The sequence below is a fragment of the Nerophis ophidion genome, linkage group LG18 (genome assembly GCF_033978795.1).
Source record: "Nerophis ophidion isolate RoL-2023_Sa linkage group LG18, RoL_Noph_v1.0, whole genome shotgun sequence".
NCBI classification, from domain to species: domain Eukaryota; kingdom Metazoa; phylum Chordata; class Actinopteri; order Syngnathiformes; family Syngnathidae; genus Nerophis; species Nerophis ophidion.
Window position 1 is genome coordinate 24579506 of NC_084628.1, and position 27134 is coordinate 24606639.

At 42.4% G+C, this 27134-nt stretch overlaps 3 protein-coding genes across 4 annotated transcripts in view; 2 read left to right on the forward strand and 1 right to left on the reverse strand.

The window, feature by feature from the left end:
* wdr62 (WD repeat domain 62) overlaps positions 1-14591 on the forward strand; it is a gene marked incomplete at its 5' end in the record, with an annotated part of 52597 nt that extends 38006 nt beyond the window's left edge. The window contains 7 exons of the mRNA XM_061877796.1: positions 2612-2684; positions 2754-2817; positions 5333-5443; positions 5601-5778; positions 5839-6017; positions 10812-10912; positions 14377-14591. Of these exons, the coding sequence (XP_061733780.1) occupies positions 2612-2684; positions 2754-2817; positions 5333-5443; positions 5601-5778; positions 5839-6017; positions 10812-10912; positions 14377-14532 (862 nt within the window). The remainder of the gene's footprint in view (positions 1-2611; positions 2685-2753; positions 2818-5332; positions 5444-5600; positions 5779-5838; positions 6018-10811; positions 10913-14376) is intronic.
* Positions 11305-27134, reverse strand: part of pgm2l1 (phosphoglucomutase 2-like 1) — a 31509-nt gene continuing 15679 nt past the window's right edge. For both annotated transcript variants that reach the window (XM_061877798.1, XM_061877797.1), the window contains exons 10-15: positions 26603-26696; positions 26400-26529; positions 26114-26303; positions 25910-26043; positions 22198-22318; positions 11305-14521 (exon numbers count right to left, since the gene is read on the reverse strand). In XM_061877798.1, the coding sequence (XP_061733782.1) occupies positions 22216-22318; positions 25910-26043; positions 26114-26303; positions 26400-26529; positions 26603-26696 (651 nt within the window). In that variant the 3' untranslated portion in view covers positions 11305-14521; positions 22198-22215. The remainder of the gene's footprint in view (positions 14522-22197; positions 22319-25909; positions 26044-26113; positions 26304-26399; positions 26530-26602; positions 26697-27134) is intronic.
* LOC133536998 (olfactory receptor 2G6-like) lies at positions 19366-22207 on the forward strand. Its single transcript, XM_061877799.1, has one exon. The coding sequence runs from the start codon at positions 21079-21081 to the stop codon at positions 22051-22053; it is 975 nt and encodes a 324-aa protein (XP_061733783.1). The 5' UTR covers positions 19366-21078; the 3' UTR covers positions 22054-22207.

Consider the following 27134-nt stretch of genomic DNA (forward strand, 5'->3'; position numbering starts at 1 on the left):
AATCATTGTATTCCGTTTGTATTTACATCTAACACAATTTTTCAACTCATATGAAAACGGGGTTTGTAGTTTATTAATACTTTAAAATATATTTTCTTGATGCTAACAAATATTACCAAAAATGCTACATTGTGGTCATTCGTGTCGAATAAAGCACTTGGCTTTCCTGCACAACAACTAAGCTTTTAGTTTCTGTTATGAAAATGGACAATGAAAATACGGCGGATTGGACCAACAATCACAATATTTATTACTAGGACTTAACATTACATTAGTTTATTTGCACAAAAAGGTCTTACTAGTTACAATTAGGCATAGCAACCACAACAGAACACAAACTAATGCGATCAATTGTCCTTTCTTACTATTTACTTCTGCTCTCAAACTACTTATATAGTAGAGAATAAACTAGATTGCATCAGAGAAAGTTTCTCAAACAAATCAAATGTTCAAACTAACATTTTACAAAGTGATCTTTGCAGACACAAGCAGTCCGATTGTATTCCACCAGATGATGAAAGTTATTTTTAAGAGCCATTTTCTTTGACGCACTTTAGTGTTTCCCCGCTGACTTTATTACCTTTATGAACCACTTATTTCGGGACTCTATGAAAGCTATTTCCAATTTCTGTGTTTGAACGATTGGAACGTCCAGGAACAGAACAGCAACACAGAATTGTTTGATCAAACTCTACACTCACTCTCACTTGTTTTAATGCTATGCTCAAGCTGATTGACCCTCGTGGGAATTAACCTGCCAAGACGAAAAAGGAATGTGACGTCATATGAAACCCTCCTATACTGAATAGATAAGGGACTCATAAATAACTGACCGAAAATAAATCACATACAATAATAATGAATGTTTCTTAACTAAACTGTCACTAAAATTAAAGTGCAAATAAAAATTTAGCTTTAATCATAATTTGTGCGCTTAAGAAACTTCTCTAGGACTTAAGTTCCAGAATTCTTGTTTGAGATTGTCATCACTGCCACAAGTGGTGGAAAAGCGTATTACAACTGAGTATTTGCGACCCTCGAGGACCGTGATTTTCAACCACTGTGCCGCGGCACAACAGTGTGCTGTGAGATATTGTCTGGTGTCCCGTTGGAAGTTGTGCAACTTCACCTATTTGGTCCAAAAAATGTTTTTCCAAATCAATAATCATAATAATGTGCTGTTGTCTAGTGCCTGTGCTGTGTAGAGCTTGACAGGGTAATCTCGTAATACTCCATATCAGTAGGAGGCAGCAGGTAATTCATTGCTTTGTAGAAGTCGGAACGCGTCGAGGATGGTTAGTCGTGATCCCAATATGCAGAACACAGCTGGAGACAGCGTGCAGGTAAAAAGGTATGTAACACTTAAACCAAACATTAATAAAAGGCAAGTCCCGCTCGGAAAAAGCACTGAAGCATAGGGATGGCTATGTAAAACAAAAGTAAAACTGAACTGGCTACAAAGTCAACAAAAACAGAATGCTGAACGACAGCAAAAACTTAGTGTGTGGAGCAAAGACGGCGTCCACAAAGCACATTCCGTACATGACATGACAATCAACAATGTACCCACAAAGAAGGATAGCGTACACACAACTTCAATAGTCTTGATTGCGAAAACAAAGCAAGTGCGGGCAATAGCGCTCAAAGAAAGGCATGAAGCTGCTACAGGAGAACACCAACAAAACACGAAGGGTCACCAAAATAACAGCACAAGACAGGAACTAAAGCACTACACAGGAAACAACAACAAACTCAAAATAAGACATGACAACCTGGTGGAGTTTCATTTTTCACCTTTTCTGCTGGTTGTGTGCCTCTGTATTTTTTTAAATGAAAATAATGTGCCTTGGCTCAAAAAAGTTTGAAAAACAGTGCTCTAGAAAAACACTGGTATAAAAGATGAGGCATCCTTAAACTTGCCTTGATGCCATATTTAGTTTAAGCCACCTGCAAAGCAAGAATCATACACACTTTTATTTGCAGTGTGGAATGTTAGAAAATACTTGATCAAGTGAAATTACGAAAGAATGATGGTATGGTATTGAAACACTAACATATTTATTATTAACCCGTAGAATTGAAGTAATTGTTTTTTGGGGGTTTTTTTGCGACACCTAGTAACCCCAATAATTAATGAAGTTAAGCTCATGACGCAGTAAGTTGAATGATGTGGACACGTTTGTTACTGGATACTTTCTATCACAATTTCTCTTATATTCCTTTATATGTGTAAGTTATATGCAACTATAATGATTTGATATTGGTTTATATTGACAAATGTGCTGTTTTACACTGCAATATTGTTCAATACTTATGTATGTCTAGCTTGTGCGCTATTGTGTGCTTAGCTGTTGTGTAGCTTTTAGTAGCCTAAAGCGCAGCATGTTTAGCTTTTGTAAAAGACTTGACTAATATACCGGTAGAAGAAATTGTGTGTTTAGTGGAGGATTTTTCGATGTTAACTGGCTGTCCAGGTTTGCACAAGTTAACACGCTGCAGGAATGCTTGTATCGGAATGTTGATATCAGAGCCGATACTTATTTTTTTTGCTCATATCGGATGGGGACACACCTCAAAATTAACACTTGATGACATGGACTGTTCTTTAAAGGCTGGGGCCAAGCCAAGCTGCACCCACCGTCAACATTCGGAGCAAAATCTCAGAGGAGGTTAGCGAGCCAAAGGTACGAATACGCGCACAGCTCGGCAACACATAAAGTCAAAGCTAGACTGTTTATCCGTGTTTGTTTCAGGTGAACGGCAAGTCGGTCGGCGCCACGGCGACATCCGAACGGACATTGAAAAAACAACACAGTGGTGAGTGGTTCATGAAGAAAGACATATACAGTAGTTCAAGTTATTAATGAAAGGGTTAGATCTTTTCTTATTAAACTGAATAATTACAGTGCATCCAGAAAGAATTCCCACCGCTTAACTTTGTCCACATTTTGTTATGTTACAGCCTTATTCCGAAATGGAATATATAAATTTTTGTCCTCAAAATTCTACAGACAATACCCCATAATGGCAACGTAAAAAGGTTGTTTTTTTACTTTCAAATGCATTACAAAAAACACAAATATTCACAGTTTTTGTTCAATACTTTGTTGATGAACTTTTGACAGCAATTACAGCCTCAAGTGTTTTGAATATGATGCCACAAGCTTTGCACACCTATCTTTCGGCATTTTCACCCATTCCTCTTTTCAGCACCTCTCAAGCTCCATTAAGTAGGATGGGAAGTTTTGGTTTTCATCCAGGATGTCTCTGCACATTGCTGCACTCATCTTGGTCTAGTCAGGGAGGTGACCAAGAATCTGTATGAGCTACAGCATTCCTCTGTGGAGAGAGGAGAACCTACCAGAAGGACAACAATCTCTGCAGCAAACCATCTGTATGGTAGAGTGAACAGACAAACCCCGTTTCCATATGAGTTGGGAAATTGTGTTAGAAATAAATATAAACGGAATACAATGATTTGCAAATCATTTTCAACCCATATTCCGTTGAATGTGCTACAAAGACAACATATTTGATGTTCAAACTGATAAACATTTTTTTTTTTTTTGCAAATAATCATTTACTGTAGAATTTGATGCCAACAACACGTGACAAAGAAGTTGGGAAAGGTGGCAATACATACTGATAAATTTGAGGAATGCTCATCAAACACTTATTTGGAACATCCCACAGGTGTACAGGCTAATTGGGAACAGGTGGGTGCCATGATTGGGTATAAAAGCAGCTTCCATGAAATGCTAAGTAATTGACAAACAAGGATGGGGCAAGGGTCACCAATTTGTAAGCAATTTGTCGAACAGTTTTAGAACAACATTTCTCAACGAGATATTGCAAGGAATTCAGGCATTTTACCATCTACGGTCCGTAAAATCATCAAAAGGGTTCAGAGAATCTGGAGAAATCACTCCACGTAAGCGATGATATTAGGGACCTTTAAACCCTCAGGCGGTATTACATCAAAAACCGACATCAGTGTGTAAATGATGTCACCACATGGGCTCAGGAACACTTCATAACACTGTTAGTAACTACAGTTGGTCGCTACATCTGTAAGTGCTAGTTAAAACTCTACTATGCAAAGCGAAAGCCATTTATCAACAACACCGAGGAACACCTCCGGCTTCGCTGGGCCCGAGCTCATCTAAGATGGACTGATGCAAAGTGGAAAAGTGTTCTGTGGTCTGACGAGTCCACATTTCAAATTATATTTGGAAACTGTGGACGTGGTGTCCTCCGGAACAAAGAGGAAAATAACCATCAGGATTGTTATAGGCGCAAAGTTCAAAAGCCAGCATCTGTGATGGTATGGGGGTGTATTAGTGGCCAAGGCATGGGTAACTTTAACATCTGTGAAAGCACCATTAATGCTGAATGGTCCATACAGTTTTTGGAGCAACATATGTCGTCATCCAAGCAACGTTATCATGGATACACCTGCTTATTTCAGCAAAACAATGCCAAGCCACGTGTTACAACAGCGTGGCTTCGTAAAAAATGAGTGCGGGTACTTTCCTGGCCCGCCTGCAGTCCATACCTGTCTCCCATCAAAAATGTGTGCCGCATTATGAAGTGTAACATACGACAGCGGAGACCCCGGACTGTTGAACGACTAAAGCTCTACATAAAACAAGAATGGGAAAGAATTCCACTTTCAAAGCTTCAACAATTAGTTTCCTCAGTTCCCAAACGTTTATTGAGTGTTGTTAAAAGAAAAGGTGATGTAACACAGTGGTGAACATGTCCTTTCCTATTGTCTTTTAGAAATTTGAAAACAAAATGAATCAATTCCATCCATCCATTTTCTACCTATTGTCCCTTTTGTGGTGGCGTGGGTCGCTTGAGCCTATCTCAGCTGCATTTAGGCGGTAGGCAGAGTACACCCTGAAAAAGTCGCCACCTCATCGCAGGGCCAACACAGATAGACAGACAACATTCACACTCACATTAGCACACTTGGGCCAATTTAGTTTTGCCAATCAGTCTATCCTAGGTGCATGTCTTTGGAGGTGGGAGGAAGCCGGAGTACCCGGAGGGAACCCACGCAGTCACAGGGAGAACATGCAAACTCCACACAGAAAAATCCAGAGCGCAGGATCGAACCCAGGACCTATTCCATCTTGGAATAAGGCTGAAAAAATGTGGAAGAAGTGAACCCCTGTGAATACTATTCGCATGCATTGTAAATGAGTGAGAGTAAAGTAGATCTGGCAATGACATCCGTGCACCAGATTGTTTTCTGGTGGAATACAACACACACACATACACACACACTTTTCTGACACACAGCTGGATATGTGTGTGTGACACACAGCAGTGACATCCGAAAGATTAATCATCCGACGGAGACCCTCTTTCAAGATGACCCGTCCGCTTTGCCATCAGCCACCACGCAGACGTCACACTGTGGTGGCCCTCCAATCCAGTCAGTGTGTGTGTTAGTGTTGGTGTCAGTCGTGAGGTCCCACTGGTGTTTGGGTCATTGTCACATTGTGTGTTGGGTCGGCTTTCACAGGATTCCCCTTTGACCTCGAGGAGTCACTTCGGCCATCACTCACCTGCCGCCTTAACTTCCCTTGTAGACGTCCCCTCCACGGCACTGGCCCCTGTCCAGCAGGGGGCTTCACCCCTCGGGCATCTGGGAACCGCGGCCAGCCAGGACCCGCCCGCCTGCCCCGCTCAAGAGGAGGACATGGAGCAGCGCCTGAGTTGTTTCCTTCAGACCCTCAGACATGAGCCACATGTGGAGCATGACCGCAGGTACTAGCTTAAACCGCTTTGTTAGAGGTTTTCACTTTTAAACAAGATTTGTCTCACCAGTGAGACCTTGCCCTCGTCCCAGACGCCTCAGCAGAAGGCCTCTGAGGTGCCGATGTCACCACTTGGACCTGGGAGGGACAACATGGATGACAGTCATGTCCCCGGTTCTAGTTTGTGCGACATCACAACCCCCAAAGAGTCCTCAGATGAAGACATACAGGTGGACGTGCCTGGAGAAGGTATGAGCAGAACTGACATACATTATTTTTCATCACATCAGGGTTTTAAATAGCATTAAATGTCATTAAATGGATTTTGTGAAAATGAAGGCCTTGAATTAATTTAAAAAGCATTAAATACGATTAGACACATTTTAGTACAATTGGAGGCCGGGGACGATTTATTGAACGATAAATGAACTTGATAACTTTGCCGACATTGATAAATTGCTATGTCCGTGTATTTGTTTTGTTTTTTGTCAGTACCTGAGCACGATTATTTGACAGTAGAATGAAATGAACTGAGTGAAGCCTTTTACAGGCCAGAGCGATATATGGCCTGAAAAGAAAATCTCAGATTTTTTCAAAAAAATTTAGATTTACAATTTTTCCCGACCCCCCCACCCTACTTTTCAAAGAAACGAAAAATAGAAATAACAGAGTTAATTCAAAACAAGTTTCACTTGTATTTGATCAAAAATTTGTCGTTTTAAATGACACTGCATCTTACCCTTAGCAACATTTTAGTTTGTATAATCTTTTTAGACCAGATATAAATTGTACTTTTAATGGACTCATTTTCAAAGAGCTAAATTGAGAGCCTGCTCTGGGAAGCAATTCTTCTGACTTAAGTAAAATACTTCTGTAAACAAAAGTATAGCATTGAAAATAATTAATTTCCAGTAAATCAATAAATAATAATAAATAATCAAAACAATAAAGACCAAACTTAAAATTTATATTTTGAATAAAATACTTCTTTAAATGAAAATGTAGTATTGTATGAAAATAAATAATTAAGTCAAACATTAAGATGACCGTTTTGGTAAATGGTTAAAACAGGCTTTTTTTTATTGTGTGTGCACCAACTTGGTGATGTGCAGAGCGTCCGCTTGAGTGATCGTTCTATGCATTGTTCTCCTTTATCATCACACACAGTCCCATCCATCCATTTTTACCGCTAGTCCCCTTTCGGGGTCGCTGGATCACACAGTGTATATTGTGTAAATGATTCCATCACAGGAAGCTGCTTTTGAGCTGGAGTTGTTGCAGTCGTGTTGTCTCATTTCCCCCACTCGACTGGATGCTTTGTTTACAGATGCTGGAATAAGTTTGTTGTGCTGCTTCCTTTTTTATACAAACTTTGCAGCATGCAGTCAATTGTTCCGCAAATCTAAGCCACTGACAACACTATTCTTTCCTTTGCAACAAACGTCTTGCTCTCACTCGCGTGAACATTAGCCATGTTTTGCTAGGTGGGTGAATCTTGTCGGTCATCCACAATCTTAGTTTCATTGTGAGCAGGTTGGACCGCCAGGTTACACGCACAGAATACACGGACATCGCCTCACCAATCGCGACTCGCTAGTAAGAAGTACTGCTAAGTAGTAAAAGTTAAAAGGAAAAAAGATGATTAAAAAGACAAATGTCCCTTTGTGTGGGAATGTTTCATCTTCAAACATAATGAGCAACATGAGCCAAACAGCACGCACAAACTCGCAAGTGTGCCGCAATAACACAACAAAAAATATAAGAAAACACATCACCTGACCCAGTTTTTCTAACTGAGGAAATAAACTGCACCTTAAGATGTTCAAAATTGATTGGACCCATGACAAAAACCGGTATGTTTATTTTTGTTTAAAGGAGTTACTAGCATTATCATATTTTATAATTACATTAGGGCTTCATTTGTCCTGCTTTTCAACATTGTCACTGTCAAATGCTTACAAGTTTGTCTATACAGACAATTGTATGCTTTTGACTATATATAAAAACGGAGGCGGTCGTGCATTTCACACCTAGGCCTTCAGTTATGTCCTACTTAGTCCGACTTTAATAAATACCTTTCAAAATACCATAGTTTATGTCACCACATAAATGCAAGAGAATTACTTTACAGAAAATACTGGGCATTGAATCAACTCAAATATTGTACAAAACCAGCTATTTTACGGCGCATTATAAAAATTAATAAACCCGCATCAGAAATTAAAACAAATCATACATTTTAAAATAATTGTAAAAAAATATTAACCATGAAGAAATTAATTATTTGAACTCAGTTTGCGGCACTCTTTGTAAGCTGTAAGCCTGGTGTACCGCTCATAGTTAATTGATTCGTTTGGGAGTGGTGGACAAACCTTTTGACCGACTGGAACAAGTTAGTTATCTTGGGGGTCAGCCGAGATCGAGCTTCTCTTGAAGTGTCCTTTGTAAAAATGGCCTTGCAAATATACAGTACAGGCGTAAAGTTTGGACACACCTTCTCATTCAATGTGTTTTCTTTTTTTCCCCATGACTATTTACATTGTTGTTTGTCACTGAAGGCATCAAAACTATGAATGAACACATGTGGAGTTATGTACGTCACCAAAAATGGTGAAATAACTGAAAACAATGTTTATATTCTGGTTTCTTCAAAATAGCCACCCTTGGCTCTGATTACTTTTTCGCACACTCTGGGCATTCTCTCGATGAGCTTGAAGAGGTAGTCACCTGAAATGGTTTTCACTTCACAGGTGTGCTTTAAGCTCATCGAGAGAATGCCAAGAGTGTGCAAAGCAGTAATCAGAGCAAAGGGTGGATATTTTGAAGAAACTAGAATTTAAAGCATATTTTCAGTTATTTCACCTTTTTTCTGTCAAGGACATAACTCAACATATGTTCATTCATAGTTTTGATGCCTTCAGAGATACTCTACAACAGGGGTCTCAAACACGCGGGCTCATTGCGGCCCGCGAGACGTTATTTTGCGGCCCGCACCTTGATGTGAAAATTTAATGATGGTGCGGCCCTCGAGTTTTATACGAATGGCGCTTTGCAGCGTCATTGGCGTTTGGTGATTTACTTGTATGCCCTTAATTTTTCTAGGAGACTCCCAAATTTCAATGCCCCTCCAGGGGTAATCATTCTCCCGAATTTAACCCTAACAATATTAAGGGGGCACCGTGGAGGCACTACCGTTGACAAGCTCTCCATTGTGTATTAACAGCATGCCAGCCCAGCCACATGTTGTATTTGGCCTCTGTGGACGCAGTAAGCGACTGCAAAACATAGTTGATCAACAGCCACACAGGTCACACAGAGGGGGCCGTATAAACAACTTTATCACTGTTACAAATATGCCCCACACTGTGAACCCACACCAAACAAGAATGACAAACACATTTTGACAAACACAACATAAACACAACAGAACAAATACCCGGAATCCCATGCAGCCCTAACTAAATATACATCCCCGCCCCCTATTGTAGCCCAGAAGAGTTAGGGCTGCATTGGATTCTGGGTATTTGTTCTGTTGTGTTTATGTTGTATTCGATGCGGATGTTCTCCCAAAATGTGTTTGTCAATCTTGTTTGGTGTGGGTTCACAGTGTGGCGCATATTTGTAACAGTAATAAAGTTGTTTATACGGCCACCCTCAGTGTGACCTGTATGGCTGTTGATCAAGTATGTCTTGCAGTCACTCCTGTGGGTCTGCAGAAGCCTCATACGATATGTGACCCGGCCGGCACATTGTTTGTATGGTGGTAAAGCGGATGAGACGGTAGGTTGTAGAAGACGTTAAAGGCAGTGCCATCACGGCACGCCCTTAGTATCGTTGACCGGGTGGAAACTGGGAGAATTATAGGCCCGGGAGATTGTCGGCAGGGGCACTGATAGTCGGGTCCCGGAAAGATAGTTGGCAAGTATGTTGCTAGGGCGGGAAAGCCATTCAAAGAAGGTGAATTCAGTAAAAAGTGCATGTTAGATTTTTTTAAGAAATATTTTCTAGCGGCCCAGCTTCACCCAGTTTCTGCATCCAGTGGCCCCCAGGTAAATTGAGTTTGAGACCTCTGCTCTACAACGTAAATAGTCATGAAAATAAAAAAAACTCATTGAATGAGGTGTGTCCAAAGATTTGGCCTGTACTGTATATCTGCAACCTAATCAATGTTTTGTTCTGCTTTTTTGTGGGGTAAAAAAGCGAGTAGATATCAGATTCCTCTGCGAGCCAACTCTGGCTCTGTTGCGGCACTTCCTGCTCTTGCAACTTACTCCCTGTGATTGGATGCTCACTTCTGAGTCACAAGTGAGTATCCAATTACAGCGGGTGACAATGTCACATGCAAGAGTTCCAACGGTTGGAAACCTAGCAGGGGCTACTGTCAACAACTCGTGGTCTGATTGGCTATCACAACTGTCACAATCGCCACACGGACCGCCGCATTGACTCAGAAGGCCTCAGGCAGATTTCATACAGCGCTGGCAACAAGCTAACTGAGTTCTGATTGGATGAAATGTAAAAACAGCAATACTGGGGGCTAATATAACATGAAGAGACTACGATGAATAATTTTATATATTAAGGGATGTAAATTAAAAACAAAATTAACTAATCAATTTATGATCAAGATTTATGTTAGGCCAGGGGAGAAGTCCTTGCTTGGCCAGGGGAGAAGTCCTTGCTTGGCCAGGGGAGAAGGCCTTGCTTGGCCTGGTGACCTATTTGCAGTAGGACATGGGCATTACATTTGTTTTAAGTCGCATTAGAAAGCATACAATTATATCTGCTGAAGCCTGCTAAAGCCTGAACACTTTCACAACACAACATCTTGGAAAACAGTCATGTCAGCAGGAAAAAAAGCTGCTTGTTGAATTCATGTCTTTCATGGATTTGAAAAGGTTACTTTCAGCATCACGCCTGTCCACTGCGGAGTTGTGCGCTATTGCCTCTCGGCCCTTCGCAAACTATCAACTTCCTGTTTGGCTGCCACTCTCTTCCTATAGTGCCACCACCTGACTGTCATCGCCACCTTTCTCTCCGCAGGTGCGGCGAATGGTGTGGAGCCTCTCAGCGTTTTGCAGTGTCGGCAGGCCGCAGACGAGCTAATGGAAAAGATGAAGCGAGTCGTCGACATGTTAAGTCACGTAAGTCGTCAGCAGAGAGCTCGGTCTGCCTCAGCTTGTTTTTATTGGCCTTCGATATATTGTAGAAATGAAATGAGTGATTCATATTATACTTGTTTGCTTTGTCAGCTACGTATAACAAAATAACTAAGCAGGTTAGTTCAAGTCGCATAGCATATTTTGGCCCTTTTTAGCATATTTAGTTTTTCCGCATGCGGACACTTCTGGCTTAGATGCTACAGCAAGGGTGTCAAAAGGACGGCCCGTGTGCCATGTGCGGCTCGTCGGCGTGTTCAGTTTGGCCCCACAAGACGTCACAAGTTTAATAAGGAATCTGAGGGTATAAGTGTTACAACTTTGCTGCCATCTTGCGGATATTGTGATCAAATCAAGTAATGACCATGAATTGCACATTGAAGTGTACACAGCACAGCATTTTTATTTACGACTCAATCCAAACAACCTTTCCCACTCATGGCGCAAATAAACTAACACAGAGTCAACGCACATGGTCACACATCACAACCTGCCCACTGAAATTCGTGGATATCATAAAAAAATTGTCAAATCACAACATATTCAAAATTACACCAATTTAAATCCCCCGCAATGCATGATGGGAAAAATGCAAAACCTTCTTTCCACACTTAACAAGTTTGGCGCATGTTTGTTGCTTTATACTCTTAATATCCAATCATATTATTTATTAGATATATATCCATTATTTTTATATATATATATATATATATATATATATATATATATATATATATATACACATACATACATACAGTACAGGTCAAAAGTTTGGACACATCTCATTCATTGTGTTTTCTTTATCCATCCATCCATTTTCTACCGCTTATTCCCTTTGGGGGCGCTGGTGCCCATCTCAGCCACAGTCGGGCGGAAGGCAGTGTACACCCTGGACAAGTCGCAACCTCATCGCAGGGCGCGTTTTCTTTATTTACATTGTAGATTGTCACTGAAGACATCAAAACTATGAATGAACACCTTTCGAGTTATGTACTTAACAAAAAAAGGTGAAATAACTGAAAACATGTTTTATATTCTAGTTCCTTCAAAATAGCTACCCGAAAGAATTTTGAAGGAACTAGAATATAAAACATGTTTTTAGTTATTTCACCATTTTTTGTTAATTACATAACTCCACATGTGTTCATTCACAGTTTTGATGCCTACAGTGACAGTCTACAATGTAAATAGTCATGAAAATAAAGAAAACTCATTGAATGAGGTATGTCCAAACTTTGGCCTGTACTGTATGTGTATAAATATATGGATCTATGTATATTTATATATATGTGTATATATATGTATATGTGTGTATATACAGGAATATATGCGTATACAGTCATGGTCAAAAGTTTACATACACTTGTAAAGAACAATGATTGGAGCACATACTTGTTGGTCACAAAAAACATTCATGAAGTTTGGTTCTTTTATGAATTTATTATGGGTCTACTGAAAATGTGAGCAAATCTGCTGGGTCAAAAGTATACAGCAATGTTATTTGGTTACATGTCCCTTGGCAAGTTTCACTGCAGCCGCCTTAACAAAGAGCCACCGCCTAAACTAGCGTCTTAACAAGCTGCTACGCTTCTTCTGCCTAAGTCAGTACATTGCTGCAGCACCCAGCATTGTCCACCCACAGAACCATCTAAATGGTTACACGCAGAGCGGTAACAGCCAATCAGCAGTGTGTATTCAGAGCTGCTTGTTGAATTCATGACCGTATAACAAAAAAACAAAACCTAATATCTGCGTGTTAAGAGCGGACGTAACAGCCAATCAGCAGTGCGTATTCAGAGCGGATGTAACAGCCAACCAGCAGTGCGTATTCAGAGCGCATGGAGTCGGTGTTCACGACAGAGGCAGGCAGAGAGGAGAGACGGTGTGGTGAGCAGATAGGTGTTTTGCAGGTAAGCATAAGGCAGCGGACTCTCCCCAAATTATAATAAACACCTCCAAGTCAACTACTAGTAACATCACTATGAGCCTGTTGACGTACTAGAAACATAAGCGGCAGCTCGCTCGCTCGCAGTCCTTGAGGTGAAGGCTAATTAGCTTTTAGCGTAAGGTTAGCTCACTGTGCAGTTTGTGTGTGCCCCACATTAAACGGACAGCAAAACCCTGTGTTTGAGAGAAAGACAAGCATTATTGACCTACAATTAACAAATAAGTTATTTCACTTGACCTTTTTCTGTGTTGAAGCAGCAAAAAACGCCATTATGTTAATAGAAGAGTTTCCTGAAGATGTCTCTGATGGTTGACTTAATAATGTAACAGCATCATAAAGCCTCCATGAACCCCACGGTGTTCAGGGATGAATAGTCGCTCCTATTGCTATTGTACTATTTTTTTCAGCTATAGTTACATTAAGTATTAGTAATTTAGCAGCGTAGTTTTGAATGGCAAGGTCCCTGCTATCACATGTTGATAAAAATATAACATTTACATAACAAAAATCAACTACAGGCTTCTCAAATGCTGTAACAAATTAAGCATGATGAGTTGAACATATGTCAGCATGTGGCCCCCATTTTTAAGTCTTTTTTGCAAATGCTTGCTTACAGTAAGTCATTAGTTTGACTCATTAATTCATTAATTTGACTTAAGTTATTATTTTGTCATTATTTTGACTTAGTAAATTAGTAAGTCAAAATATTGACTTACAAAGTCATAATGATGACATACTTAGTATCTCAGGTAACTAGGACTGTTTTGTGTATTGTTTTTACTTTACAGAAAAAATATCGAGATATATATAGTATATCAGCATTCAGCATATGGAGCGGAAACCACAACCAAAAATTGTGGGCTTCCTCACGCGACAAAGCCGGCCTACTTCACCGCAGTCTGTAGTCTATTGCCCACCAGGCTGTGGTGGCAGCGATGAAATGGAGACTTGATGGCGACAGGCCGAGTTATGCTGTTCCTTTCACCCACCCACCTCCTCCTTCCCCCTGGAGAGACACCACCTTAACTTTAACAAATTTTCTGGGGGAAACACTGACGTGTATGTAAACGTTTGATTGCGACCGTATGTAAATGTGTATATATGTGTGTGTAAATATAGAGATATATAGTTATTTACATAAGGTTATGGATATTGTTATATATATTAGTTACTTTACATGCTTACAACCCCCGGTCAAATTCTTTTTGCCCAATGCGGCCCCTAAGTCCTCCCAAAAAGCTTGGACACCCCTGTGCAAGAGGATCCGTCTTGGCGAGTTGCTTTGTACTCATGTAGGAGCCAAACCTCACTCTGACGCCTGGGAAGCTCAGGCCTTTAGCTCAATGACTGGCTCACGCACTCTCATTCGGAGAACCCGGGTTCGAGCCCCAGGCAGGAAAGCGTGGAAATCACACGAACACCGCTGAGTTGCTTGTCCGAAGAAGGCGTGGGAGATGGTTTCAATGTCTAAACGAGGAGCGTGTGTCACTCATTCCCTCAGCTTGCTGTGGCGACGTGCGGCGGCGAGCAGATGGAGGCCATCTTGTGGGACGCGTTTGATGTGGTTGATTTGGAGCTGACGGCGGAGCTGACAGCGGCCCTGACGGCGGCGAGGCAAGCGAGGCAGCTGCGCCCTCTCTGGCAGTCTGGCAGATAAAAGAAACAAATTTGTTTTAAATGTCTATGTTTTATTAAAATAAAGATTTCTAAAAAGAAGGCTTCAAGTTTCTTTGGGCCATCGTTATTTCCCAACAGCACAGCCTCCCTAATGATCGTCACACCGGTTGTTTACACCTAATGTCCTTTTGACACTAACGAGCCCCACGGGAAGGCGTCTCTTCCACTGGAGGACGCTTAGAGCAACTGGGGGCTGTTGCCATGGTTACACAGCTTTTAATAGCAACCTGTGTGTCCTGGGCATGACGTTAAAGTGCATCCGGCAGTGGAGGCTCCTCTAAGGGTTGTCTTGGGGCACTAGGAGGTTAACCCCTTTACTACTGTTACCCCAGGTGGCCCTTGGCAAAGGCCTAGTACCTGACTGACCCCTAGCCAGGGATACGGTGAAAACCTCAACGGCGGAGCAGGCGGAAGACGGTAGATTTAAGAACTACCACAACGGCTGCGATGGCGGAACAAGGTTGCAGCAGAAAAGGGTCCCCAGTCGTCTTGGACTCCATGCCACTGGTGGACCCTGACCCGATTCTGTCAAGGATCGTGTGGTGATTGTGTACCAGTCTCTCCACGTTAAACAGAGTCACGCACAGGCATCCTCCATAAAGGGATACACTCCTACCTGGAGGATTGTCATACTCTTTCGAGTGACCGCCGATGATGATAGCAACCAGTTGGTTCATTGCGGTGACCATGTGGACGTGTGTGGCCTCTTTGTCAATATCTCCTGTGTAGAGAACGGAAGGAGGCCCTGCTGAGCTGGTCCAGTACACTGAGACACAAGCTCACTGGGTCTGTGGTTAAAATATTTTAGGTTCTGGCCATTCCTTCCAAGGTCTTTGGCCACCCTGCTTTGTGCTGACATTTGATCTGTCAATCACCTGATGTGTGAAGTGTGGACACATGGTGTCTGCCCCTGCTGGTTATTTTTTTTAAGGCCTTGAAGTCAGACTTACCTTCAAGTCTGGAGTTGATTTCCCTTCCTTAATCTAGTCCTCGCTAAAGAGAAGGAATACTGGTCAATGTGAGGGATGACTACAGAATTTGGTGGGTACAACTGGATATCGACACATGTAAAAAGAAACGGTGTACCTCTTTTTGGCACGTGTCCGGTTGCAGACTGAACACCAGTGGGTGTAAACAAACACTAAAGCAGTGCTCGAGGCGGAATCGACAACAGTCCCCTTAAGTCAGTCCTTCTCAAATAGTGTGGCAGGTGACCTTTGCCTTAAAGTGTTGTTTTTTTTAAATAATATTTTTATATCATTCATCCAAGAACAAAGACAATCAACATAACATTAAAATGAATCATTAAAAAACGTGTCATATAGTCACACAATTATAACAGTTGTTCACCTCACAAGACAATTTAGGCACTTTTTCAGTATTCATAACGTACATATCTTATAACAAACAACAAAATTAAACATGGAAGCCATAAAATTACTCCAAATCATGGTTTTAATTTTATTTTAAATGCATTAGAACAGGGGTGTCAAACTCAAATACAGAGTGGGCCAAAATTTAAAACCGAACAAAGCTGCGGGCCGAGGTTGAACAAATTAACCTTTTAATAGGGACCCACACAAGTTTTGAATTGAATATTGAAGCAAGGCTTATATAACTTTATAGTGACATGCAAAATCGAGTTTCAAATAATAATAATAATTAAAAAATATCAATGGCATATCAAATAAAATAAAAATAAAAATTGAATGCCTCTTTTTGGCGGTGCGGTTGACGTGGACAGGGTTTGGAGATAGCGGGGGGTGTGTATTGTAGCGTCCCGCAAGAGTTAATGCTGCAAGGCGTTCTGGGTATTTGTTCTGTTGTGTTACGGTGCGGATGTTCTCCCGAAATGTGTCATTGTTGTTTGGTGTGGGTTCACAGTGTGGCGCATATTTGTAACAGTGTTAAAGTTGTTTATACGGCCACCCTCAGTGTGACCTTTATGGTTGTTGACCAAGTATGCCATATGTGTGTGTATAAGTTGCATATATTATGTGACTGGGCCGGCACGCTTTTTGTATAGAGGAAAAGCGGACGTGGAGACAGGTTGTAGAGAACTTCAAAGGCAGTGCCTTTAAAGCCCACCTCAAATATTGTCCCGGATGAAATTCGAGAGGGGCACTGAACTTCGGGAGTCCCCCGGGAAAATCGGGAGGGTTGGCAAGTAAGAGTGTTAGCTGTGAATGCGGTGTTACAGCGGCGGGCCAGCTCTAATGTTAATTTGATATTGCCTCAAGGGCCAAGTGAAATTACACGGCGGGCCAAATTTGGCCCACGGGCCAGAGTTTGACACCCATGCATTAGAAGATAGTTTTATTTCACTGTCAAGATTTACACTTTTGACTGAAATGCTTCTTTCTATTCTCCCTGTTCTATATCTCCATTTATTAAACAGCTCACTTCCTTTCACATTATAATTATCGTATTTTTCGGACTATAAGTCAGTTTTTTTCATAGTTTGACCAGGGGTGCGACTTATACTCAGGAGCGACTTATGTGTGAAATTATTAACATATTACCGTAAAATATCAAATATTATTATTTAGCTGATTCACGTAAGAGACTAGACGTATAAGATTTCATGGGATTTAGCGATTAGGAGTGACAGATTGTTTGGTAAACGTATAGCATGTTCTATATGTTATAGTTATTTGAATGACTCTTACCATAATATGTTACGTTAACATACCAGGCACCTTCTCAGTTGGTTATTTATGCGTCATATAACGTACACTTATTCAGCCTGTTTTTCACTATTCTTTATTTATTTAAAATTGCCTTTCAAATGTTTATTCTTGGTGTTGGGTTTTATCAAATAAATTTCCCCCAAAAATGCGACTTATACTCCAGTGCGACTTATATATGTTTTTTTCCTTCTTTATTATGCATTTTCGGCAGGTGCGACTTATACTCCGGACCGACTTATACTCCGAAAAATCCGGTACGTTCTCTCTTTGCAAATCTGTTTTGAATGTTTGGTAGAATCAAATGTGCTGTGTACTTAATCTTTAGGGTATTATACTTAAAAAAAAAATATATATATATATATATATATATATATATATTGTCATCAGTTCATGTAAACGGTACACTTCAAGTGCATAGCAGATAAAATAAATAAACGTATATCTTTACATTTCCTGACCAAAAAAGTATAGGCTAAAATATTATTATGCCTACCCTTTCCAGATTGTCAAAAAAAAAAAATCAATCTTGTGATAAAGAAACACAAAAAAGGACTCTCGAGTCCCTGTCAAAATCATAGTACTTGATCATATGTGTTGTTAAGCATGGTCAAAAGTTTATATACACTTGTAGAGAACATAATTTCATGGCTGTCTTGAGTTTCCAATCATTTTTACAACTCTTATTTTTTTGTAATAGAGTGATCGAAGCACATACTTGTTGGTCACAAAAAACTTTCATGAAGTTTGGTTCTTTTATGAATGTATTATGGGTCTACTGAAAATGTGACCAAATCTGCTGGGTCAAAAGTATACATACAGCAATGTTAATATTTGGTTACATGTCCCTTGGCAAGTTTCACTGCAATAAGGCGCTTTTGGTAGCCATCCACAAGCTTCTGGGAATTTTTGACCACTCCTCTTGACAAAATTGGTACAGTTAAGCTAAATGTGTTGGTTTTCTGACATGGACTTGTTTCTTCAGCATTGTCCACATGTTTAAGTCAGGACTTTGGGAAGGCCATTCTAAAACCTTAATTCTAGCCTGATTTAGCCATTCCTTTACCACTTTTGATGTGTTTGGGGTCATTGTCCTGTTGGAATACCCAACTGCGCCAAAGACCCAACCTCCGGGCTGATGATTTTAGGTTGTCCTGAAGAATTTGGAGGTAATCCTCCTTTTTCATTGTCCCATTTACTCTCTGTAAAGCACTAGTTCCATTGGCAGCAAAACGGGCCCAGAGCATAATACTACCACCACCATGCTTGACGGTAGGTGTGGTGTTCCTGGGACTAAAGGCCTCACCTTTCTCCTCCAAACATATTGTTGGGTACTGTGGCCATCCATCCCATCCATTTTCTACCGCTTATTCCCTTTTGGGGTCGCGGGGGGCGCTGGCACCTATCTCAGCTACAATCGGGCGGAAAGCGGGGTACACCCTGGACAAGTCGCCACCTCATCGCAGGGCCAACAAAGATAGACGGACAGCTTTCACACTCACATTCACACACTAGGGCCAATTTAGTGTTGCCAATCAACCTATCCTCAGGTGCATGTCTTTGGAAGTGGGAGGAAGCCGGAGTACCCGGAGGGAACCCACGCATTCACGGGGAGAACATGCAAACTCCACACAGAAAGATCCCAAGCCTGGATTTGAACCCAGGACTGCAGGAACTTCGTATTGTGAGGCAGACGCACTAACCCCTCTGCCACCGTGAAGCCCTGTACTGTGGCCAAACAGCTAAATTTTTGTTTCATCTGACATCACATAAAGAAAGATAAGACCTTCTGGAGGAAAGTTCTGTAGTCAGAAGGCTAGAATTAATGTTTTAGAATGGCCTTCCCAAAGTCCTAACTTAAACATGTGGACAATGCTGAAGAAACAAGTCTATGTCCGAAAACCAACAAATATAGCTGAACTGCACCAATTTTGTCAGGAGTGGTCAAAAATTCAACCAAAAGCCTGTGGATGGCTACCAAAAGCGCCTTATTGCAGTGAAACTTGCCAAGGGACATGTAACCAAATATTAACATTGCTGTACGTATACTTTTGACCCAGCAGATCTGGTCACATTTTCAGTAGACCCATAATACATTCATAAAAGAATCATACTTCATGAAAGTTTTTTGTGACCAACAAGTATGTGCTTCGATCACTCTATTACAAAAAAATAAGAGTTGTAAAAATGATTGGAAACTCAAGACAGCCATGAAATTATGTTCTTTACAAGTGTATGTATCTTCAGCTCTCGCTGGATCGGTTCGCACCCGAGTGTGAAGCGACCGGAATGAGAATCAGCACCTCCAAGTCCGAGTCCATGGTTCTCGCCCGGAAAAGGGTGGAGTGCCATCTCCGGGTTGGGGAGGAGACCCTGCCCCAAGTGGAGGAGTTCATGTACCTAGGAGTCTTGTTCACGAGTGAGGGAAGAGTGGATCGTGAGATCGACAGGCGGATCGGTGCGGCGTCTTCAGTAATGCGGACGTTGTACCGATCCGTTGTGGTGAAGAAGGAGCTGAGCCGGAAGGCAAAGCTCTCAATTTACCGGTCGATCTACGTTCCCATCCTCACCTATGGTCATGAGCTTTGGGTCATGACCGAAAGGATAAGATCACGGGTACAAGCGGCCGAAATGAGTTTCCTCCGCCGTGTGGCGGGGCTCTCCCTTAGAGATAGGGTGAGAAGCTCTGCCATCCGGGAGTGACTCAAAGTAAAGCCGCTGCTCCTCCACATCGAGAGGAGCCAGATGAGGTGGTTTGGGCATCTGGTCAGGATGCCACCCGAACGACTCCCTAGGGAGGTGTTTAGGGCACGTCCAACCGGTAGGAGGCCACGGGGAAGACCCAGGACACGTTGGGAAGACTATGTCTCCCGGCTGGCCTGGGAACGCCTCGGGATCCCCCGGGAAGAGCTAGACGAAGTGACTGGGGAGAGGGAAGTCTGGGTTTCCCTGCTTAGGCTGTTGCCCCCGCGACCCGACCTCGGATAAGCGGAAGATGATGGATGGACAAGTGTATGTAAACTTTTGACCGCATACGATTGTTCAAAAGCACAATTGTGCATACACTTTTTTCCTTTTTGTTTTTCCTTTTTTTCATTAAGTTTAACTTTTGGAATATTGGCTTTGTGATCTCCCTGTATACATTTACACCAATGATTCTTGCGGCTCATTTCTGCAGAAGGTAGATTGGGTTTAAATATGTTTTAACAGGCACTCGCTTATTCATCCGATTAGTCCATTAATTCAACAAACTGATTGATTAGTAAAATAATTGATGGTTGCCAGAGATTTAAAATGGATTCATTATTATTTTTTATTGCGACAGCCCTAGTGTTATTTTTCATATTGGAAATACATTACAGGTAATTTGGTACTCAATCACTTTCAGCAACAAAAGCGGCAAAATTCCCCTCATTATGTAAAACGCTGCATATAATTTGTTGTAACGCTTCAGTTATGTAATAAATATTGAAGTGTTCCATTAATGAGGGTGATTGACTTGCAATATAAAAAAACAAGATGGCTGTTGCTCATTAGGACACTTGGTCCGCGTTTGGAGGGCCGGTTGTCTGAGGGGACATCTGTCGCCATCCTCTGAGGTTGTGACGGCTGATTAGTCCCTGTGGGACGAAGGTGTTGACGTGCCGTGGTGACCTTTGACCTGAGGGACCCCTGACGCAACAGGCAATTACCATCTGTCAATCAAAACGAGGCAGAGGAAACGTAAGGCTTTCACCCGCCAATTGTCAGGTGTCAGTCACCGCTCAGGGGGCGGGCCCTCTGACATCATCGGCCGCGGCTCTTCGGGGTCAATAAGAACCGGCCGGGTTTGTCGTTTGATGCCACGCGTGATTGTGATGATCATGGGAGGCGTGCTGGAGAACCACTCGGACACGGTGTTCTTCCTTCACGGCCTCAACGAGTCTGCGTCCAGCCGTCAAATCTACTTCTCCCTGGCGCTGGCGTCCTACGTGGTCACGCTGCTGGTCAACGTGACGCTGATTGTGACCGTGTGCGTGGAGAAGACACTGCACGAGCCCATCTACATCTTCCTGTGCAACCTGTGCTTCAACGGCATCTTCGGCGCGTCCACTTTCTACCCCAAGCTGTTGAGCGACCTGCTGGCCGAGGCGCACGTCATCTCGTACGCCGGCTGCCTGACGCAGATCTTCGCCGTCTACGGCTACGTCTTCTGCGAGTTCGCCAGCCTGACCATCATGGCGCTGGACCGCTACGTGGCCATCTGCTGGCCGCTGCGGTACCGCGCTGTGATGACGCCGCGCATGGTGGCGCAGCTCCTGGCGCTGACGTGGTGCTTGCCGCTGCTGGAGACGGCGATTGGCGTGGGCCTGACGGCGAGGCTGCCGCTATGCGGCCGCCACATCCACAAGTTGTTCTGCACCAACTGGGTGGTGGTCAAGCTGTCGTGCGTGGACACCACCGCCAATAACATTTACGGCTTCGCGCTCATTTTCTTGCACATCTCGCAGGCGGGCCTCATCGTGGTGTCCTACGGCCACCTGGTGCACGCCGCCGTTAGGTCACAGTCCGTCCGCCGCAAGTTCGTGCAGACGTGCATGCCGCACCTGCTCACTCTGCTCATCTTCACCGGCTCGCTGGTATTCGACGCCTTGTTCTCCCGCTACGGCGGCGGCGGCCAGCTTCAGATTCTGCAGAACATGCTGGCCGTGGAGTTCCTGGTGGTGCCGCCCCTCGTTAACCCCGTCATCTACGGCATCAACCTGCACCAGATTCGCTGGCGCATCGTCCGCAACTTCACGCAGAAAGACGTCGCGCTACCCGACTCGCACTGACACCTTTTCTTTTGGATTCTATTTGTTCACACACAAACGAGTTGAACTCTGCTTGATTGGTTTTATTCTTGGAAATGTTGCGTTCGTGTAAACATCGGTGGCGCCAAACATAAAAAGAAAAAAAAAAAAAAGTCAACTTGTTACCATTGAAGAACGTGGACTTCACACAATGCGGCGAATCAGCTTGTTTCTCTCCGGCTGGAGAAACTCCTCCACCAGAGCGTCGGTCACCTGCTTAAGCTCCGCCTCCAGACAGCACACATCACTGCCAACACAGAAAACAGGAAGTGATGTCGTTTGTGAACGAACGGTCTGATCCAAGTGACGCTAACTTGAAATAAAAGGAAGTGCTGCTTTAGGACGTTCTAGAACTAGCGCTCAGTGTTCGAAGACACCATCAGTTCATATTAAAATGAAAATATAAACTGCAGCGTCTCCGTATATTACAACATACGTCCCTTGTTGGTTTTACCTGAGTGGGCTGGGTGGGTGGTTTGGGTTTCAAGGGAAGGGGTGTGACGAATTTACTGACTTTAAAATTGTACCAATTCGACTTGCAGTCTTTTCTGTTTATTTGAAAATGTCAATAAAAAGAGTTGGTTTAAAAATATACAGCTCTTTCTCTGTTTTTAAGAATAAGGTTAATAGCTAATAAAATTGTCCATTCATCCATCTTCTTCCGCTTATCCGAAGTTGGGTCGCAGGGGCAGCAGCCTAAGCCGAGAAGCACAGATATGCCTCTCCCCAGATACTTCGTCCAGTTATGCCGGGGCGGTCCCAGGCCAGGTGGGAGACCTGGCCTGGGACCCCCCCCCTACGTAGACGTACAGGGGGGGGGAGGGTGGCATACTGACCAGATGAACCACCTCATGTGGCTCCTCTCAGCTGCTTTACTCTGAGCTACTCACTCTCTCTTTAAGGGAGAACCTTTGAATGTGTCTTTCAGTCTGAGTTTAACTCCTAAATCAAAATCACTTTTTTAATATGTAAAGAAATATGACGTGTACTGTGATGACGTCAGTGCTGCTAAACTGAAATTATCTCGCTGAGAATATATATTTACTAGAATTCTGTGTTTAGTTTTTAAGTCTTTTGCAGTCTGAAGGACATTATTTCAGTTTATCGGATGTATTTAATGAAGCATGTCTGCTTGGAGCCAATGTCTCTGGCACGGATCAGTGGTCAATACTACTATGGGGTGCTAGAGACCCTGGTCTGGTCTCTTTTATGCTGCCCGTTACTGAAACAGTTACCGAGTAGTTATCACATTTAATACACCCTCCTCTTGTTCTCATGCTGCTAGTCACACTGTGCTGAATAAAATCATTATATTTTGTTAATTACAGTGCATTATTAAATAGGTTTGCTCACACTAACAAGGCTGACCTTTTAGTAATTATCCGTTCACAAATTTAAAAGTCTGGTCATATTTTTAGATTTATGACATTAAAAAGGTAGTACACAACAAACACTAATATATATATTTTTTTTAATAGATATATATGTATGGTGCATTGCATTTGGAAAGTATTCACAGCGCTTCACTTTTTCCACATTTTGTTATGTTACAGCCTAATTCCAAAATGGAATAAATAAATTTTTGTCCTCAAAATTCAACACACAATAACCCGTGATAACAATGTGAATTTTTTTTAATAGTTTTTAATTTATTTATTACAAATATAAAACTTTAAAAAAAAAATCCCATGTACTTAAGTATTCTCCATTTTTGCTCAATAGTTTGTTGACGCACCTTTGGCAAAAATTACATCCTTTTTTAATATGATGCCACAAGCTTGGCACGCCTATCTTTGGGCAGTTCCGCCTATTCCTCTTTGGTGCAGCAGGTTGGATGGGAAGCGTTGGCTTTCATCCAGGATGTCTCTGTACACTGCATTACATTTAATTTGATTATTATTTCAGTATTTTTCGATTCATTCAATTATTTCATGTTTTAATTATTTTATTATTAATTAAATAGTTCACAAAATAAAATAACTATTAATTTATTTAACTATTTAATGAACCTGTGTATGGAAGGCCAAATTGGATCAAATTTAAAATATATTGAAATACTTAAATGTGTAATTTATTACAATTTAGATTAAAAACATCCATGTGTTATTAAAGGCCTACTTAAACCCACTACTACCCACCACGCAGTCTGATAGTTTATATATCAATGATGAAATATTAACATTGCAACACATGCCAATACGGCCTTTTTCAGATAACTAAATTGCAATTTTAAATTTCCCGGGACTTTTTTCTTGAAAACGGCGCGTAATGATGATGTGTACACGTGATGTCACAGGCTGTAATAAATATGAGCACTGCACACACATAAAGCTAAAAGTCGTCTGCTTTAACGGCATAATTACACAGTATTTTGGAGATCTGTGTTGCTGAATCTTTTGCAATTTGTTCAATTAATATTGGAGAAGTCAAAGTAGAAAGACGGAGTTGGGAAGCTTTAGCCTTTAGCCACACAAACACATGGTAATTCCCTGTTTAAAATTCACAAAGTTGAAACTTTACTATGGATCACAGCGGACATTGATCCTGACTACATGTCAACCAGCAGGTTCCAGTGAGAAAATTGTGGTTAAAAAGTCACCTCTTTCCGGATATCAGCTGAGCTTCTGCCTCCCGTACAGCTGCCGTCGACTTCCCCGAGACACTGCGCGTCAACACTCGGCCGTGGACGTATACTTCCGACTATCAGGTACTGTTAAACTCACTAAAACACTAGCAACACAATAGAAAGATAAATGATTTCCCATAATTATCCTAGTAAATGTCTCTAAAAACATATGAATCTGTCTCAATGCAACGTGATTACAATTGCGTTTTTTTTTTTTTTTCTAGTCCGTCGCTATCAATATCCTCAAACGCGAATCTTTCATCCTCGGTCAAATTAATGGGGAAATTGTCGTTTTCTTGGTCCGAATAGCTGTTTTTGTTGGAGGCTCCCATTAAAATCAATGTGAATATATGAGGAGCCATCAACATGTGACGTCATCGTCTGCGACTTCCGGTAGAGGCAGGACTTTTCTCCAGTTGCAAACTTTATCGTGGATGTTCTGTACTAAATCCTTTCAGCAAAAATATGGCAATATCGCGAAATGATCAAGTATGACAAATAGAATGGACCCGCTATCCCCGTTTAAAAAAGAAAATCTCATTTCAGTAGGCCTTTAAACATATTCATTATTATTTATTCATATTATTTATCGTGATTTTTTTTATTATCTATTTTTGTAATGTGGCTGACCAAAGCCTTTATAATAATTTAGTGATTAACTTTGTGTTTCATATCATTTGACAAGGTTGTGAATTGTAATTATAGATATAATTATTGAGTACAATTAAAATCAATTGGCAATGGTGAGGGGGTTAGTGGGTCTGCCTCACATTACGAAGGTCCTGGGTTCGATCCTTCGCTTGGGATCTTTATGGTGGTTGTTTGCATGTTCTCCCCGTGACTGTGTGGGTTCCCTCCGGGTACTCTGGCTTCCTCTCACTTCCAAAGACATGCACCTGGGGATAGGTTGATTGGCAACACTAAATTGGCCCTAGTGTGTGAATGTTGTATGTTTATGTTTACGCCCTGCGATGAGGTGGCGACTTGTCCAGGGTGTAGACCGCCTTCCGCCTGATTGTAGCTGAAAGACTCCAGCGACCCCGAAGGGAAAAAGCGGTAGAAAATGGATGGATGGATTAAAATCAAAAATAAGATGACTAATTATTTACTATTTGAGTAAGCCCCGGGCCCCTGTGTAGTTGGGCCCTAAGTTAAAAAATGTCTTGAAGCCCTGTTCTAACGTAACAAACGTTTCACGCCAAATCAGCTGACCTGGTTCCGGGCGTGGCGCGCAGCTCGCTGTAGTATTTGATTTTGGGTTCCGTGCCGCTCGTTCTCAGCGTGGCCACCACGCCGTTGTGAAGCGTGAAAGTGATCATGTGACCGCTCCTGCTCACGGGGAGAATCTGTGCAGGAAACGGACGCTGAGTTAGGGGCAGGGTCAAGATCAAAAGGAGACAAGGCGACACGTCTTACCGAGCGGCAATCAGGCTGGCTGCTGTCGTATCCCGTGGTGACGTCTCGCACGTGCACGATGCGCACGCCGCCGCAGGTGTCGGGGTACGAGCCTTGGCCGTCGAAGTCTCTGATCCGGGCGAAGATCTTGTGGACGATGGCGCCGTCGTTACAGATGACGTAGGAGCTGGTGGAGACGTGATGGCCGTACCTGCGGAAAGGAAGCGGACCGCCTGGTCGTCTGTGCTGCCCGCCGGTTTGGAAATGTTCCGCACCGCGGGGTCGCTGAAAACAGGAAGTAGCTCACGTCAGGTAGATGTTGTGCAGCTGTTGCTGGAGGCTCAGCTTCCTGTGGTGGAGATAAGCGGCCATCTCGGCCACCACGGCCGCCGTGCTCACGCCGTCCTTGTCAGGAAGCATTGCGCCGCACAGGAAGCCTGAATGCACAGGAAGCGTGCACGCGTCAAGGGCATCATGGCGGGAAGTGGGATTTTTTTATTTTTTACGTACCGATGGACTCCTCGAAGGAAAACAAAACGTTTTTTCCGCTTCCAGTGAGCTCGTGGATCCGGTTTCCGATCCATTTGAAGCCCGGAAGCGTTTCCTGTTAAAATAGTGGGGCGCAATTATTTATTATTTTTGTCATACTCCCACTAAAGTTAATGCTTATTTCTTTTCATCTGTATGTGTTGAGATAGTTGTTTTTTACTAACAATAATGACGACATTACACTATTGCTTGTCATGCCCACACCTTACTCTGCCCCCGTCCCACTAGTTAAGAAGGCCCTCCCCCCACCAGTAGTGAATATTTATTTCACTCACCTGAGTCAAACTCAACAATATCAATCAATCAAAGTTTATTTACATAGCCCTAAAACACAAGTGTCTCAAAGGGCTGCACAAGCCACAACGACATCCGCGGTACAGAGCCCACTTAATGGCAAGGAAAAACTCACGCCAGTGGGACATTGATGACAATAACTATGAGACACCTTGGAGAGGACCGCATATGTGGGCAACCCCCGGATGTCGAGGGGGTC

Excerpts from the sequence above, each read along its gene's own strand:
- LOC133536998 (XM_061877799.1), top strand. The coding sequence starts at position 21,079 with ATGCCACGCGTGATTGTGATGATCATGGGAGGCGTGCTGGAGAACCAC.